This window comes from Camelus ferus, chromosome 28, assembly GCF_009834535.1.
Source record: "Camelus ferus isolate YT-003-E chromosome 28, BCGSAC_Cfer_1.0, whole genome shotgun sequence".
In the NCBI taxonomy this organism is placed as follows: domain Eukaryota; kingdom Metazoa; phylum Chordata; class Mammalia; order Artiodactyla; family Camelidae; genus Camelus; species Camelus ferus.
The window spans coordinates 780,558-796,641 of NC_045723.1; the positions used below are offsets into that span (position 1 = coordinate 780,558).

General features: G+C 47.7%; 1 protein-coding gene across 1 annotated transcript in view; it reads left to right on the forward strand.

Annotated features, from left to right (window-relative positions):
• Positions 1–288: 288 nt before the first annotated feature.
• TBC1D8 (TBC1 domain family member 8) overlaps positions 289–16,084 on the forward strand; it is a 96,809-nt gene continuing 81,013 nt past the window's right edge. The window contains 1 exon segment of the mRNA XM_032469696.1: positions 289–603. Within this exon segment, the coding sequence (XP_032325587.1) occupies positions 477–603 (127 nt within the window). The 5' untranslated portion in view covers positions 289–476.

Consider the following 16,084-nt stretch of genomic DNA (forward strand, 5'->3'; position numbering starts at 1 on the left):
CAGCTGTGACAAGAGGTCCTCTCCCCATCTCCTCCTCCTCCTGCTCCCCGGGCGGCCTCCTCGTCGGGGCGGAGGAGGGGAGAGGGGCCGCGGCGCCCCCCGCGGGCGCAGGGGGAGAGGCAGGGAGCCTGGCGGCCGGGATCGGACTTCCTCCCTCCACTCCGGAACTGCGCTGGAGCCGCCGGGACTCGGAAACCGGGCGGTGTCCCGGGAGCCGGCGGGGCGGCCGGGGGGCGGGGCCCGGGACCCGGGGGCGGGGCGAGGGGCGGGCCTCGGCGGCTGGGGGCGGGGCGGGCGCGCGGGCTGCGCGGGCCGCAAGGGGCGAGCTGCGCCTGCCGCGCTCTACGGACTCCCGAGCGCAGGGCGCCGGCTGGCTGGGCTCTCGCTGCCGCCGCCGCCGCCTCCTCCCGAGCGGGCTCGGCCCGGCGGCCGGGGCGATGTGAGCCGGGGCCCGCGGGCGCGGCCGGACCGCTGCGATGTGGCTCAAGCCCGAGGAGGTGCTGCTGAAGAACGCCCTGAAGCTCTGGGTGACTCAGAAGAGCAGCTGCTACTTCATCCTGCAGCGGCGCCGCGGGCACGGCGAGGGGGGCGGCCGGCTCACGGGTAAGAGCGCGCCGGGGCGGGCTCCGCGGCCGGGCCCGGACCGCGCTTCCCTCCGGGCCCGCGGCCCCGACCCCGGGTTGCCGCGCAGGTGGTGGTTTCTGGGAGACGCCGGGCCGGGTCGGCCCTTCCTCGGGCTTGTTTTCCTTTCTCCTGCATTTCTCTGGCCAGCCCCATCGAGGATGGTGGCACCAGGGACTTGCGAGCTCGTGCGTTTTCCCGGGAGACGCAGGTGCCTTCGCCGCCTGGCCCAGCGACCGCCTGGAAGCCGGACTTGGCTCGGGAGTCCAAGGAGAAACAGCGGCTGGAGCGAGGGCCGCCGCGGGAGGAGCGGGGCCGCGGTGCGGGGCCAGGTGACATGGCCCGACCTGGCCATCTGGACGCACCCGAGGCTCCAGGTGGTGTCGCGGCCGGGGCCACGGCCAGCCCACGGCGGGGCGCAGCTCGGGAGGCCCAGGCAATCCGGGACTGTGGGGCGGGAGGGCCGGGCGGGCTGGGCCGGCCGGGCTCGGTCTCCACGCCTTGAGGAGAAACCCAGGTGGTGCGAATCCCGAGCTCTTAATCTTGGCAGCAAAACTAAGCCCCCATCCCTTCACTTTCTTCCAAGAAGTGATAGGAAGGAGGAAAAAACTCAGGCTTGTAAAATTCATAAAACAAACAAAGCTTTTTTCCCCCTTAAAGTTATAGTTCAAAACTCTTTGTCCAAATGCTCGATTTTCAGCTTGCATTAGCGGGAACACCTGTTCAAACAGGCCAGTGCAGGAGCAATATTAGCCTTTTCCTGTTGTATCTAGGGAACCCATAAGGACTTTTCAAATTTTGAAATCTGAAACAAGACCTTCCCATTACGTCCCTTCTTTTACCGTGGAGGAAACCAAGGCCAACAGAGCAGGGTCAAGGGCCAGAGGTTGGGTCCCCGGGCTTACTGTTGGTGACTTGTCTGCATATTCTGGGGGAGGCCCTCCTGGAGTAAAGTCTACAGGGAAATGTGATGAATAAATCCTGGAAGGTCAGAAGCTAGGGGAATTACCCTTCCCAGACGTTAGACTGGGAAGGTCAGAAAGCTGACAGTTGGATTCCTCGTGAAGCGAAGACTTCACTGAGCCAGCCCCAGGGAGTCAATAGGAGTTGGCAGGATTTCTGGATGGAAGGGGTGGTGGGGTGACCTGTGGTCTTGGCAAGCAGTGGGGACAGGTGGGTAGCAGGTGGGCCTGCTCTGGGAGCTGTTTTAAGTGGGGGAGTTAGTAAGGGAATAGCACAGTGAGACTTAGTGCCGCCCAGGCTCTTGGGACATGGAGGTTGATGGCATCCTGTGGGTCCCATCACAGGCAGAGAAGCCAGAGGAGGGATTTGCCCCCCACCCCAATACTTTGAGGGCAACGAATCTTAATTTTTGGTGTGTTAAGCACAGTATCTGGCCTGTAAATGGTCTCCTTTAACGGAAGGTGAGGAAAGGGCTTGAAGATTTGTGAAACAGGAAACACAAGGAGCGTTGGTCCCGCAAACGTTTATTGACTGAATTCACCACACACTGCATATGGGATGCACCTGCGGCTGCTTTGGGAAAGACTTCAGGTTGTTCAGCGTCCTGCAGGAGAGACGGGTCCAGACACGGAGGGGAAAAGCTTCAGAGGCGATGCCCGGTGGAGGCTCAGGCTGGCTTCCTTTCCGGAGAGCCCGCTTTGCTGTCCAGTCTGTCTGAGATGAACTGAGTGATGCGCCCCTCCTACTGCGTCCCAGCATCAAGCTGTCATCGCTCCTGTGCCTTTGACCTTACTCGGGCTTTACTTTGGTTTGGGGTACTGTGAATAGGCACAATTTTCTTTTCCTTAAAGGTAGTATAATCAGCCAGAAAAGGGAGGAAAATACCCCACAAAAAGACCCCAGACACTTTGCTTTATTTCCTGGAGACTTAGAACTTTCTGATGATTGTGAAAGGATGACATCCCCTCGGCAGCTGGCTACTTGGGGCGTTTAGCCGGGGGCCCAGTTACATGCTGTGTGGATTAAGCAACCCTGTTACCACATCCACCAATGGGCTGGTCTTACTGGGGGCCCCTAACGAATGTTGTAAAATCAAGACTGATGTGATACAGAGGCCGGCTCCTGGGTGGCGATTTCCAGAAAACAGAGAATTCTAATCTGGCAGACTTTTTAGTAATTTATTTCAAAGACTTAAAGCTTAGGCTGAGTTTATCTGTGAAATGAATGGGTGTGAATTGTGACTGGTTTTAGGCTTTTCTTAGGAGAAAAGCGAGTGGAGGTGGTTAAGAGGGGTTGGGGATAAAATGTAAAGGAGCAGTAAAAGGAAGCGCCTCTTCTTTTGTTGTGATGCTGAATTTGCTGTTAGGTAGTAGGCGCTTGAACACATGAGGGCTCCTTTGGTGTTTAAAGTAATCTGACATGTTTAAAACTTGCCCACCCTCAGAAAGATAAGGTTTGGTTTTATTGAAGATGGTAATTCATCCTCTTACACACACACACACACACACACTCTCTCTCTCTCTCTCTTTCTCTCTCTCTCTCTCTCTCTGTCTCCATCTCCAGTTTTATTTTCTCCATCACTTTCTCACTTTCTAATATAGACAATGTTTATTTTGTTCATTGTTGCCCCTGTGAAGTTGTCTGTTCTGCGAGGGCAGGTTATTTGACCCATGGTGGTGCCCAGCACATAGCATGTGCTCAGTAAACATTTGTAGGATGAAAGGATGGACTAGTATGTGCGTTCCTGGATCCGTTTTTCTTCAAGGTTGAGTGGGCGCAGAGGTCCAGCTTACAGACAGGCTGAGCTGCTCACCTGGGACAGGAACATCCCCTCTGTCCTTGGCCTCCTGTGGAGCTGCTGGCTGACCCCTGTGGAAAGCTGGAGAGGGTGGATGGGAATCAGAGACCTCCTCATCCCCCTCTTCCCCACTCCACCTCCCCCCCCATCTTTTTTTGTAGCTCCCTCCTTTGATGGAAACTGAGCACAGGGCACCAGCCTCTCAGGTGGCTCCCATGACCAGCTCCCGGGACCCGCCTAGGGGAGGAGATCCTGGGCTGGGGAGGGGGCAGAGGGGGCCGTAGGGGAAGGCAATGACCTTTCCCTCCACTTAGAACATGGTATGGCTGAACACAGTATTGGAAGATGTTCCTGAAACTCCCCAGTAGAGTGATTTTGTTGCCCTGGAAGGGAGGAAGTCAAGTTATACAGTGTTGCATTGGGTGGAGTCTCCAGCCTGTGGGCATATTTCGTCTAAAAGGTCAGTCAGCTCTGGGAGAACAGAGTGGGAGAAGTTAGGCTTTGGAGGGCGGTGGACAGAACACTGAGCATCACTGCCCTCTCCCCCGCGTTCTCTGACGCACTTAAAATGAGCAGCAGACACACACCACTGTATATTAAATAGATAAACAAGGACCTACTGTAGAGCACAGGGACCTGTATTCAATATCTTGTAGTAACCTATAATGAAAAAGAATCTGAAAAATAATATATATGTGAATGTGTAACTGAATCACTTTGCTGTGCACCTGAAACTAACAACATTGTAAATCACCTCTATATTAGTAGGATTTGGCAGGGAAAGGAAAAATAAGCAGCATAAACGTAACTTTAAAGACCAAATATCACCACCCAGATGTGCCCCTCTGAAGGATTTTATTTATGTTTCAGTGTTTTGTTATGTACATTCCTGTATAATCTTAGCCAGTTCTTTTCCCAAAGAGGCTGGCAGTTTAAAAGTTGTGATTTGAATCAAATACTGATATTTTCTGCTTTTCAGAGTGTCTCCCTTTGGCCCGTGTTCCTGCCCCAGCGTTTGTAGCCATTATGGGCTGACTGATTTCCTAACAGTTAGGGTCAAGGGAGGAAGTGTGGTGTTGAAGTGGACAATGCAGGCTTCGGAGTCAAGATAAGTCTGTTGGTGACGGATCGGGGCTGGTTTATTCAGTTTCTCTGAGTCCTTGTTACAACGCTGCCTCCAGCCAGGGGCAGGAACTTACTTTAGAGGGTGAGAGACTGTTTTGCACCATGGCTTTCCCCATCTTGCATTCCCATCAGCAGTGCGCAAGTCTTCCAATTATAATAAAGGTTAGAACGAAAACAAAGAGTATACATCAAGGGCTTAGCTGTGTTTGTCACCTAGTAGGTTTGAAAAAAGGAGAAGCAAAGTAACAGTTTAAAAACTGAATAACAAGAGGGCTTCTTAGAACGTAAGTGTTGGAGAGAAGTTTGCGTTGCAGTGAAGAATGTAAGGAACATTCATTTATGTACTAGTGCTGGATTTAATGCATGTAATTAGAAGGTCAAATATTTAAATAGAGATCTATGCCAGCAGGATTTGGGTACAGGGGGTCTTTGACCACATTGAATCCTAGTAAATAAAGGGCACTGGGTGCTAGTGGCCAGCCCTGCCCAGGATGAATTGTCTCCTGCCTTTGGAACAGTGTCCCAGCGACTGGGGGAGCTTCATCCAGGGATTCACATGGGGGCCCCAGGCTTGCTCAGAATGGCTGTGTTGAATGGTTGGAATGTGGCGAAGCCCAGCCCCGGCGTTGACTTTCTTGGCCAGTCCGTCTCACCTTGGCTGGAGCCCTGCTCAGGTGGCTGAAGCTGGTGGTGGACTTCACCTCCGCCATGACCACCACCAAACCCCCTTTGGCTCAGCAGGGCGGCGGTTGCCCTGGGCAGACTTCCCCCATATTGGTCTTGTTTTCCAAACGCACAATAAGGAAGAAATCACAAATAAAGGAAGTACTTTGATTTCAGGAGCAGAAATCGGAAGATTTCCATAAGCAGAATAACCAGTACATCTCTAAGGGCTGATAAGCCATTAACAGAAGCTTTGGGGTTTGCAACAGCTGCATTTAACGAGGACATAAGGGCCGTGTATTTGTAATTAGATAATCAAACAAGGCAGGGCTGTGCCTCTGCAGGAAATAATAGGAGGTATGAGTGTGTGGGTGGCCGGGTAGCCGAGGCCGTTGCAGCCTAATTGGGGCTCTTTAGGAAGCACTGGAAATGAGAGGCATGTAGGGCTTAAAAAATTCATTGACTAGCTGTGAAGGGATAAGATTTTATGATCTTGACGCCACATTCTGGCAGCATTGGATAGAAGGGGGATTTATTTAAAATGAAAATGGGGGTAAGTAGAGCTCAGTGTTAGAGCACGTGCTTAGCGTGCACGAGATCCTGGGTTCCACCTCCTGACCCTCCATTAGAATAAAAATAAATAAATAAAATGAAAGTAGCAAATCTGATCATATTTCTGGCATAGATGTTCCCCCCTCTATTTTGTCAAACTGTAATCAACTGTACTGAAAAGCAGCCCTGGGCGTATTTTGACGGCTTGTTGGATGTGGCATGAGCTGCCCCTGCTCCTCCTCTTAGGTTCTTTCTCCTCCTCCTTCTGTTCTTGAGCACAGGGCCTCCCAGGGCCTTGGCGGGCTGTCCCCTGTGCCTGGGGTGCTCTCCCCTCCCCCGCTGCCCAGCTAGTTCTTCTCACCCTTCAGTCTCAGCCGGAGCGCCACTGCCTGGAGATGTACCTCCCCCGACCCCGCCAGTCCTCTGTACTTTCCCTTTACAGCGCTGACCCCGGTTTGTCATGTGGTGGCTCTCTGTGGCTTTATCTGTTCCTAGCAGACCAGACCTAGGGCTCCAGAAGGGAGGTCCCAGGTCTGGATACATATTCAGTGGACATGTGGATGCCCAAGTGGAATCGATCGATGTGAGCCTTTGAGGTTGAGACATGTTTTGCATCACCCTGAAAATGGAAATGATGCAGAAAAAGGAAGAAGTAATAATGGAGGGTTGTGATGGTGATTCCTCACGCCGGCCCTGCATGCTTGGAAGGGTTAGTGGAAGTTTGGCAGCTGCTGCACCAGGCTAGCTGTTAGAGCCACCCGTTGGTAACCTTTATAGCATGCACGAGATCCTGGGTTCCACCCCCTGTCCCTCCATTAAAATATGGTACTGTACAGACCCGGCATGATTTCCCCTGCACATCACCAGTCGGCTGACACGGCTCTCCGAATCTGAGTCATTAATATTCTTGAACTTTTGGTGGGTGTGTTGTAACCACCAGATTTTATTATTTTTCTGCTTCCTCTTTTGTTAACTTAAAAAAAAAGAGAAAGAGAAATCAGCAAAAACAAGAAAAACAGCCCCCAATAAGATCTCCTTAGGAAAAGGTACTGTATTTTGTGATTAGTTTTATTCTGAATAAATAAATACTCAGAGAGAATGGACATTCAAAAAGAATAGGATGATAGTTTGCTTGAAGTTTTGAAATATGAAGTCTTCTGTGTGCAAAGGCGTATATAATGTAAACATCAAATTTAAGTTATGTGATACCCACCAGCTATTACTAAAAACAGAATATTTCCAATGCTTGAGAGTTCTTGTGTGTTTCCCTGATTGTATTCCCCTCCCATGTGGGCACTACCAGCCTGAGTTATGTGTTAGAGTTATGTCCCTTGCTTTTTAGTTTTGATACATTTATGTGTATCTCTGATCAATACATTGTTAAGTTTTGTGTGTATGTTTTTAAACTCTTTACCAGGGGAGTCATACTCTATGTATTTTTCTGAAGCTTGTGTTTCCACTCCCAGTTACATAGTTTTGTATGTATGTTATATTTCCCTAGCATTGAACCATGGTGATACATGCAGCCAAGTTCATTCATTTTCGTTGATGGGGAGTAATCCATTAAATAAATATACCATTATTTATTTATTCATTCTCCTATCAGTTGATATTTGGGTTTCTAGTTATTGTTGTTCTGCTGTTACAGATAATGCTGCTACAAACATTCTTGTATAATGTTCACACATGGGAAAGCTCTAGAGGGTAAACCTATAACTGACCTTGTTGGGTGTATCAGCCAGGATGGGCTAGGGTATGCTGTGGTAACAAACACCCCCTAAATCTCTGTGGACTCATGTTGATTTCTCCCTCATGCTGAATGTCCAGTGTGGGTCTGCAGGGGTCTCTTCTCATTGTAGGCCCTCAAAGAGGGCTGATGGAAGCTCATCTCTTCTGTTTCCATGATCACCACGGCAGTCGAGAAAGCAACTTGGTCAGTCTCACACTGGCTCTTAAGAGTTTCCACGCGTATGTGACACCTGTCCCTTTCACTCATTTTACATTGACGGAAGCAAGTCACATGGCTGTGTGTGACCTCAGAGCCATGGGAGATGCCGTCCTACTATGTGCCTGCAAGGAGAGGAGAGCTGGAATGTCTGTGAACAGCCCTAATATGGGGGCCCAGGGTTGTGCATTTTCAACTTTTCTGGATAATTCCAAGTTGCTTTCCAAAGTGATTGTGCTAATTTATAGTTCTGGCCTCAGTGTGCAAAAGTTCCCATGGTGATAATCCTTGCCAACACTTGGTGTTGCCAGAGATGTTACTTTTTGCCAATCTGGTAGGTATTAAAATCGTACCCGAGGACCGCTGAGGTGATGTTTCCTTTTATCACTCTGAGTGTTAAGAATCTTTTTATGTGTTTATTAAGTATTTGTTTTGCCTTTTGAGAAGTGTTTGTGACTTTTTCCTATTTCAGAGCTCATTGTGTGTGTGCATGGACATGTGTCTGTGTTCTGTGTTCTTTTTCAACTGTAATGTATTGAAAAATCTCTCGCTGTATGCCTGGCCTTTTTGTTTTTGTTATGGTTCTTTTGAAGAACCAACATTCTTAATTTTCATGCAGTCAGATGCACCATTCTTTTCACCTAGTAGTTTGTGCTTTTTGTTTCTTGTTTAAGAAGAAATCCTTAGAAGGGAATCTCCAGGATGATGGTGATAGGAGACCCTGAGATGAGGGTCTCATCCGCAGCCCGGCCTGGAGCATGGAAGAGGCCCCAGGACAGCTCCTGGGAGAAGAGGAGCGGAGTATTGATACTGAAGGAAGATGCACACACCAGAGGAGAGCTTGTGGGCAGATTACTGGTACCCAAAAAGCTAGATCAGCCAAGAATTCCAGGGCAGGTGTCAACTCCAGGGAAAATAAAAAGCTGGGTAGGTTAGGAAGAAGGCTTCCTCCTTTTACTAAAAGCTCAGCTCTCAGCAATGTTTGTGTAATTATAATAACGTAATTATGGACCAGTGATCTAACCCAAACAGTTGCCTAAGTGAGGTGTGAGTGGCCGGTGGTGGTGGTGAGTGAACTGGGAGCTACGTTCTCTGCTTCTGAAAGTTGCCAGCCAGTGTCTACATGGAAAATTGAAGTAGTTGGCCCAGCGCGTTCGTTGGAGAAGCGGAGGTAAATGGGAAGAGAACCAGTTGAGAACTGGGGGTGGTTGCCCTCGGAGAGCTGAGGAGTGGGAGCAGGGAGGGGTGAGAGGGTTTCCCATGAGCCTTGTGGAATCACACACTTCTTTCTCGGCACATGTAAACTTGATAAAATATATACAGAATCTGCAGGTTGGGAGAGCTTGGTATATTTTCTGGGTGATGAGGATCGTGTGGGTAGCGGCGAGCAGGAGAGGCACTGCAGCGGGGTCGCGTTATTGCCTTGTGCACCATGATTCCTGGACCTCCCGTGCTTCAGATATTTCTCCTTTCAGGAGGCTATATTTAGCCTTCAAAGTGTCTTGCCTGTGTGGGGGTGTGTTAGTTTCGCAGAGGCTTAGAAACTGTTTTCAGAAATGAATCTAATCCAGTCAGGTGCTTCTACTTGAAATCAGAATATATGTATTCTGGATTTTTTTTTCCCCTCCAGAGAAGAAATCAGTGTAGAGTTACACGTTTATGATTTTTGTCCCTTCCCTAGCCTCAGAGATAACGTTCCTGCAAAACAGTGATAGCAATTATAATAACTAAAACAGTTTTTGCTTTGTGGAAGTGTTTATATTTCAGACTGTTACATTTTGCAGATGTGTTGGCAAAATCCGTTTAATTATTTGTCTTTAAAAAAGAGGAGAAAGCCAAGAGAGCATCGCATCCAGCAGCGTCAGGCTGTGTTCTCGTGAAGCATGTAGTTGAGGGGTGGAGGGGCAAAACCACGAAATGCAGAATTATCGATGGTGGTAAGTACAGAGGGAGTGAGAGGGAGTAACGGGAATTAACTGAGGTTGGGGTGTCAGGCAGCATTTCTCCGAGTACCCGTGATCTCAGCTGAGACCTGCAGGGCATGGAGGGTGGTTTGCCTGCTGCAGAGCGGGAGAAAGATCCTTCTGAGCAGGGGGAAGTGAATGTGCAAAAGCCCTGTGGCCTCTGAGGGCCTGTTCTGGACAAGTCCAGCTTGCCTGCCTATGAGCTGTCCAGTAAAGCCTATGGAGGAGGAGACCACCGAGGGGATGAAGGGGTGGGGGTGGGGGAAGGGAGGAAATCAGCAGGGTGGATTTTTCCAGAATTCAAGAGAAGAGTGTGTGTAAGGAGGAGGGAGGGAAGAGGGATCAGCTCTGCAGCAGCGTGTGGGACAAGCTTATAAGATGTTGGGGACTTAAGAGCAGTTTGGGTGCAGGTAGGGGTGGGGTAGAGTGGGCTGGGGGCTGTGGTTGGGGGGTGAGGAGGCTGGGTGGCAGGTGAGGGCGGCTTTGCCCAGGGGAAATTTGGTGGGGTTTTTTTTGTTGTTGCTGTTGTTACAAATTTATGATTTGCTAACAAGCAGAGCATCTGTTGAATGGTGGATCTGTCGGGATTGTGGGCTTGGGGCAGGGCTGTGGGGCCTTGAGATGGAAACTGGGTAGGATTTGAATAGATCAAAGAACTAGGTACGGCATCCAGGGCATGGAGGCCTTGGGAGCGTTTCCCAAGGAATTTTGTTTTGAAAGTGGGGTTAAGTACTCAGGCCTGAAAAAACAAAATTGCCTCAAAGAATCTGTAACTGATCACCCGAGGAGTTAACTCACGTAAATGGAAGCCAGGGATATTGGCTTAGCACTGGACAGTGACCGCGTCACCTGGCAAAAGAAATTCCTTGAGGAGACCGAGGCAGCTTAAACATTGGATACTGTTTCTTGTGTGGCGCTGGGTGTCACACCCCTTTGTACCGCCTTGTCTGGGGTGAGTGCCACTGGGAATCCGATCTGGCCTCACTAAGTGTTTTGATTAGATTTCGTTTCTCAGCTTTGTAAATCTAAACCATCTTTTGTTATGGATAATGTTCTCAGGATTCAAAAAATTACAGTTTATTTCTAGAAGGAAAATAACAGATAGGATATTTCAGTGAATTACCAAGGTAGACCAGGAAGTTTGGCTGCTCTGAATGAGTGAGTCCATTTAATAGGGTTTTAAATCGTGGCCCAGTGTTGGGAATGTAGGGATGTGCTGATGCGGAAACGGGGCAACATTATTAGAATGGGATTGGCCTAGCGAGGAAAGGTTTGGAAGGAGCTTCTGGAGTTTCTTGAGAAGCAGTACGTGCATGACAGAAACATTTTTAAAAAAAGAAGCAGAAGATTAGGTATTTCATTTACCACAGGCACAGAGAGAGCCAAAGTGGGTTCTGAGTTTCTATTACGCTGGTGTTTTGCGGTTATAATTAAAAATAAGGGGAGAGGGTATAGCTCGGTGGCAGAGCGCACGCCTAGCATGCACGAGGTCCTGGGTTCAATCCCCAGTGCCTCCATTAAATAACTAAATGACCTAATTACCCACCCCCTCAACAACAACAAAAAATTTAAAAAGATAAAATAACAAAGAAAAAAAAGATAAAATTAAAAAAATTTTTTAATGTAAAATTTGAGCAAGTCATTAAGACTGCTTGCAGGATGTAAAGCTCATGGTCTTGCGTCTGCCACGGATTCAGTCACAGCAAAGGATTTGGCTGGAGAGACTAGATGTCAGCAAACCCAGTGTTCCAAAACCGTTTGTGTGTGTGTGTGTGTGTGTGTGTTTAATGGCATGCTCTTCCATTCCAGACAGTGGAGCTGTCTCTCAATGTGGGAATTAGGTTCCAAAATCAACAAGAAGGACAAAACTTCCTTGAGGTAAAAATTACCCTTGAAATCTGCAGGGTCACCTGACTCGGTCATCTCATGGGATGAAGGGTTCCTGCCAAGGGGGAGCCTCGGTGGAGCTGGGAGATTCCAGCCAGGCCGTGAGCTCCCTCCAGGGCATGCGCCTCTGGAGTCGTGGGCTGTCTGTGTGAACTGCTGTCCCCTTGCCGTTCTGGCCAGTGCACGTGGTTGAATTTGCTAAGTTGCACATGAGGTGCGCTGCCACTGTCCCACCACCTGCCAGTTGAAGTAAAGTGCCCGAGGTGGCTTCCCAACCGGGTGCGGCCAACAGGAGACCCTCCTGCACCTTGGGAATTGCCGTTGGGTGAGGTTGACAGGTGGCCTGTTCCAGACCTGCAGTCTGGGGTCCGCTGCCCAGGTGGCTTGCCGTAAAACGATCGGCACTAAGTGGCTGTATTTTGTCTTTCAACCTCCTGCTTGGCTTCATTTATCCAAATACGACATTTAGATTTGAGAAGAGGAGGTGGGTGGCCTCTCGTGGAACTGGAAGGTTCTCTTTGGTAGGATATGTGTCCCCACTATAAGAGCTGCTTTCCTTGTTTGATTTTAACTTCCTGTACCTGGAAGGCTGGATTCGAGCATTGTCTACTAAGAGCCAAAAGTTAAGTCAGAGTCTTGCAATAGTTAACGTATTAACTTTCTTAAATGAAAATCGACAGAAACCCAAACTCTAGGCAAAGCCAGAGATTTGATTGTGTTGATGGTGCCTGAAATCTTAGTAAGAGTCAATCAAGACCAGAGTCTCTGTAGGTGAACATTTCCTTTATAGCAGAAAGATCTTGAGAAAATCTGTGTGTGGAGGGGAGGAAGGGAAGAAGGGAGAGGAGGAGAGGGAGAGAGAGACTCAGAGACTCGAGTGGCTGATGGCAGAGGCTTTGGGAAGATGTGCTCTGATATTGTACATGTATAATGCTGCAGTTTGCATTGCTGAAAAGTTTTATTTAGAATCAGAACTATAGAAATCAGATAGTTTTCCCATTACTTCCAACCTCAGAGAGATCTACATTTTAAGTACAGAGCAAATGATTAAATATGCATAGAAAAATCTACCCATCTAAATAAGATCATAGCATTTCAGGTGTACGGATATTTTTATTCAACTGAAGTCAACTTTTTGGATCAAAACTGGCAAAAATAAAAAAAAAAAGGGAGATGGGGACTACTGTCTTTAAAATGTCAGTCATACAAGAAAGGCTGTGGATTAAAGGAAACTGAGCAGACATGATAACTAAACGTGATACCCAACCCTAGGGTGGGTTCCCTGCTGGAGGGGAAACTGCTGTAATGGGTGTTTGTTATTGGATCATAACACAACCAGACTATACATGGTAGCTAAAAGCACAGCATGTGTTAAATTGAGTGACTTTGATAACTAGGCTATTGTGTTAAGAGAATATCCCTATTCAATGTCACATCACATCACATATCACGTCACATATCACATCACATATCACATCACATATCACGTCACATATCACATCACGTCACATATCACGTCACTTATCACATCACGTCACATATCACGTCACATCACATCACATATCACGTCACATATCACATCACATCACATATCACATCATGTCACATATCACATCACATATCACGTCACATATCACATCACATATCACGTCACATCACATCACATATCACGTCACATATCACGTCACATCACATCACATATCACGTCACATATCACATCACGTCACATATCACATCACATATCACATCACATCACATCATATCACATCACGTCACATATCACGTCACATATCACGTCACATATCACATATCACGTCACATATCACGTCACATATCACATATCACGTCACATCACATCACATATCACGTCACATATCACATCACATCACATATCACACCACATATCACATCACGTCACATATCACATCACGTCACATATCACATCACATATCACGTCACATATCACATCACATATCACGTCACATCACATCACATATCACGTCACATATCACATCACATATCACATCACATCACATCCTGAGAAGGGATGAAAGAGCAGTGTTGGAGCAGACAGGGTGAGCTGTTTCTAGGCAAAGGGTCTATCAGTGTTCTTGATTCTGTTTTAATTCTTGAAGCTTTTCTTGAGCGTAAAATGACTTCCAAATAAAAATTCCAATAAATAACTATCGAAGCCCTTGTCCACTTTGACGGGGTATTTTTAGCCTGTAATGGGGGTATTTTTAGCCTGTAATCACAAAATATAAAATATAACTTAATGTAACCCCTTTATTTAGGAAAGTTTTGCAGGAAAAATAACTTGATTGTGAGTCTGCACTAACCACCCTCTGCCTTTCTTCTTGAAACAACCGTTTTTTGTAACCTGGTTGTTAAAGCGTTGCGGGTTCTTGGGGTCCGGGTTGCCACACGCAGCAGGACAGGTGGTGGACTTAGCAAGGATTGCCCACCCCTCTAAGCTAGATGCGGCTTCGGCATAGGACCTTTGACGCCGTGTGTGCCCTTTGCAGTGCTAGGTTAGGCCCTGCCTGTGGTCAGTAAATGGCTGAATTTTGGGAGAATGAAACTCTTGGTAAAGAAGTTCACTTGGCAGGTACTTCCTGTGTGTGTGCCTAGTTCTCTTCCAGGCAGTGAACACAAGGCCCTGCCCCCTTTACTCTAGTAGTGAACCTAGAGTAACGCTATTCCAGTGATTGTTTACTGACTCCAGCAGTTACTCCGGTAACTGATCTAGAACAGCTCTCCGGGAGTTATTCCTTATTCCAGCAATGAATCCAGAGCAACTCAACTCCAGCACTTACTGCGGTGATCAGTCCAGGGTAGCTCTGTCCCAGTGCTGACTGACTCGCTCGAGTAGTTAACCTGGGACTGGAATTCTCGAGTGAGCTCGCTCATCTCCTTAACCATGTCACCTTGGGCAGAGTTTTAAACTCACTTCATTAAAACACTGCGTGATGTTTTTACTGCGCCGTGAGAAGTTGGCTTTTGTAGCCCTTAAGGACTGAACGATTTTGTCGTGGACGCTGGGGCCTTGGAGCCACACCTTTGAGGTTCTCCCTGCTTTAGGTATGTTGTCTGGAAGCTCTGTGGTGGGGCCACCTGCCCCTGGGGGTCTCTCCTCCTCCTGTTCCTCACCAGGGACCAGGCATGGGGACACGATGCTCCAAGCACAGCGTGGCCCTGGGCCTCAGCTGTGGATGTGCCCGGGGCCCAGCGTCCTCTGCTCTGTAAAGTGTGGGCACGGCCAGCCGCTCTGGTTCTTCCGGGCACCCCCTAATCCCTCTCCCTTTTGTGAAACAGCTCCGGAGGTGACCGGCATGGAGTGGACTCATTTTCCTATCTAAAAATAACCACAACATGGAACAGAACAGAGAGCCCAGAAATAAACCCACACACTTACGGTCAGTTAATCCTCGACAAAGGAAGCTGGAATATACAATGGAGAAAAGACAGTCTCTTCGGCAAGTGGTGCTGGGATGTAAGTCAGTGAAGTTAGAACACTCCCTCACACCATACACAAAAATAGATGCAAAATGGCTTAAAGACTTAAACATAAGACAGGACACCATAAATCTCCTAGAAGAGAACACAGGCAAATGTTCTCTGACATAAATCCTAGCACTGTTCTCCTAGGGCAGTCTCCCAAGGCAACAGAAATAAAAGCAAAAATAAACGAACGGGACCTAATTACACTTAGAAGCTTTTGCATAGCAAAGGAAACCATAAACAAAACAAAAAGAAAAACTACGGATGGGAGAAAATGTTTGCAAATGATACGACTGACAAGGGCTTAATTTCCAGAATGTACAAACAACTCGTACAACTCAATAACAAAATAAATCCCAATCCAAAAATGGGCAGAAGACCTAAACAATTAATTCTCTAGTGAAGACATAGAAATGGCCAAGAGGCACATGAAAAAATGCTCAATATCGCTAATTATCAGAGAAATGCAAGTCAAAACTACAATGAGGGATCACCTCACACCAGTCAGAATGGCCATCATTCAAAAGTCCACAAAGGATAAGTGCTGGAGAGGGTGTTGAGAAAAGGGAACCCTCCTACACTGCGGGTGGGAATATAGTTTGGTGCAGCCATTATGGAAAACAATATGGAGATTCCTCAAAAAACTAAAAACAGACTTACCAAATGATCCAGCAATCCTACTCCTGGGCATATATCCGGAGGGGACTCTAATTCAAAAAGATACATACATGCCAATGTTAACAGCAGTACTATTTACAATAGCCAAGACATGGAAACAACCTAAATGTCCATCGACAGATGACTGGATAAAGAAGTTGTCATATATTTACACAATGGAGTACTACTTAGCCATAAAAATTAATGCCATTTGCTGCAACATGGATGGACCTGGAGATCGTCATTTTAAGTGAAGTAAGCCAGAAAGAGAAATGATATCACCCATGTGGAATCTAAAAAAAAAAAAAAAAAAAAAAGACAAATGAACTCATTTACAAAACAGAAACAGACTCACAGACATAGAAAACAAACTTATAGTTACCAGGGGGAAAGAGGGTAGGAAGGGAT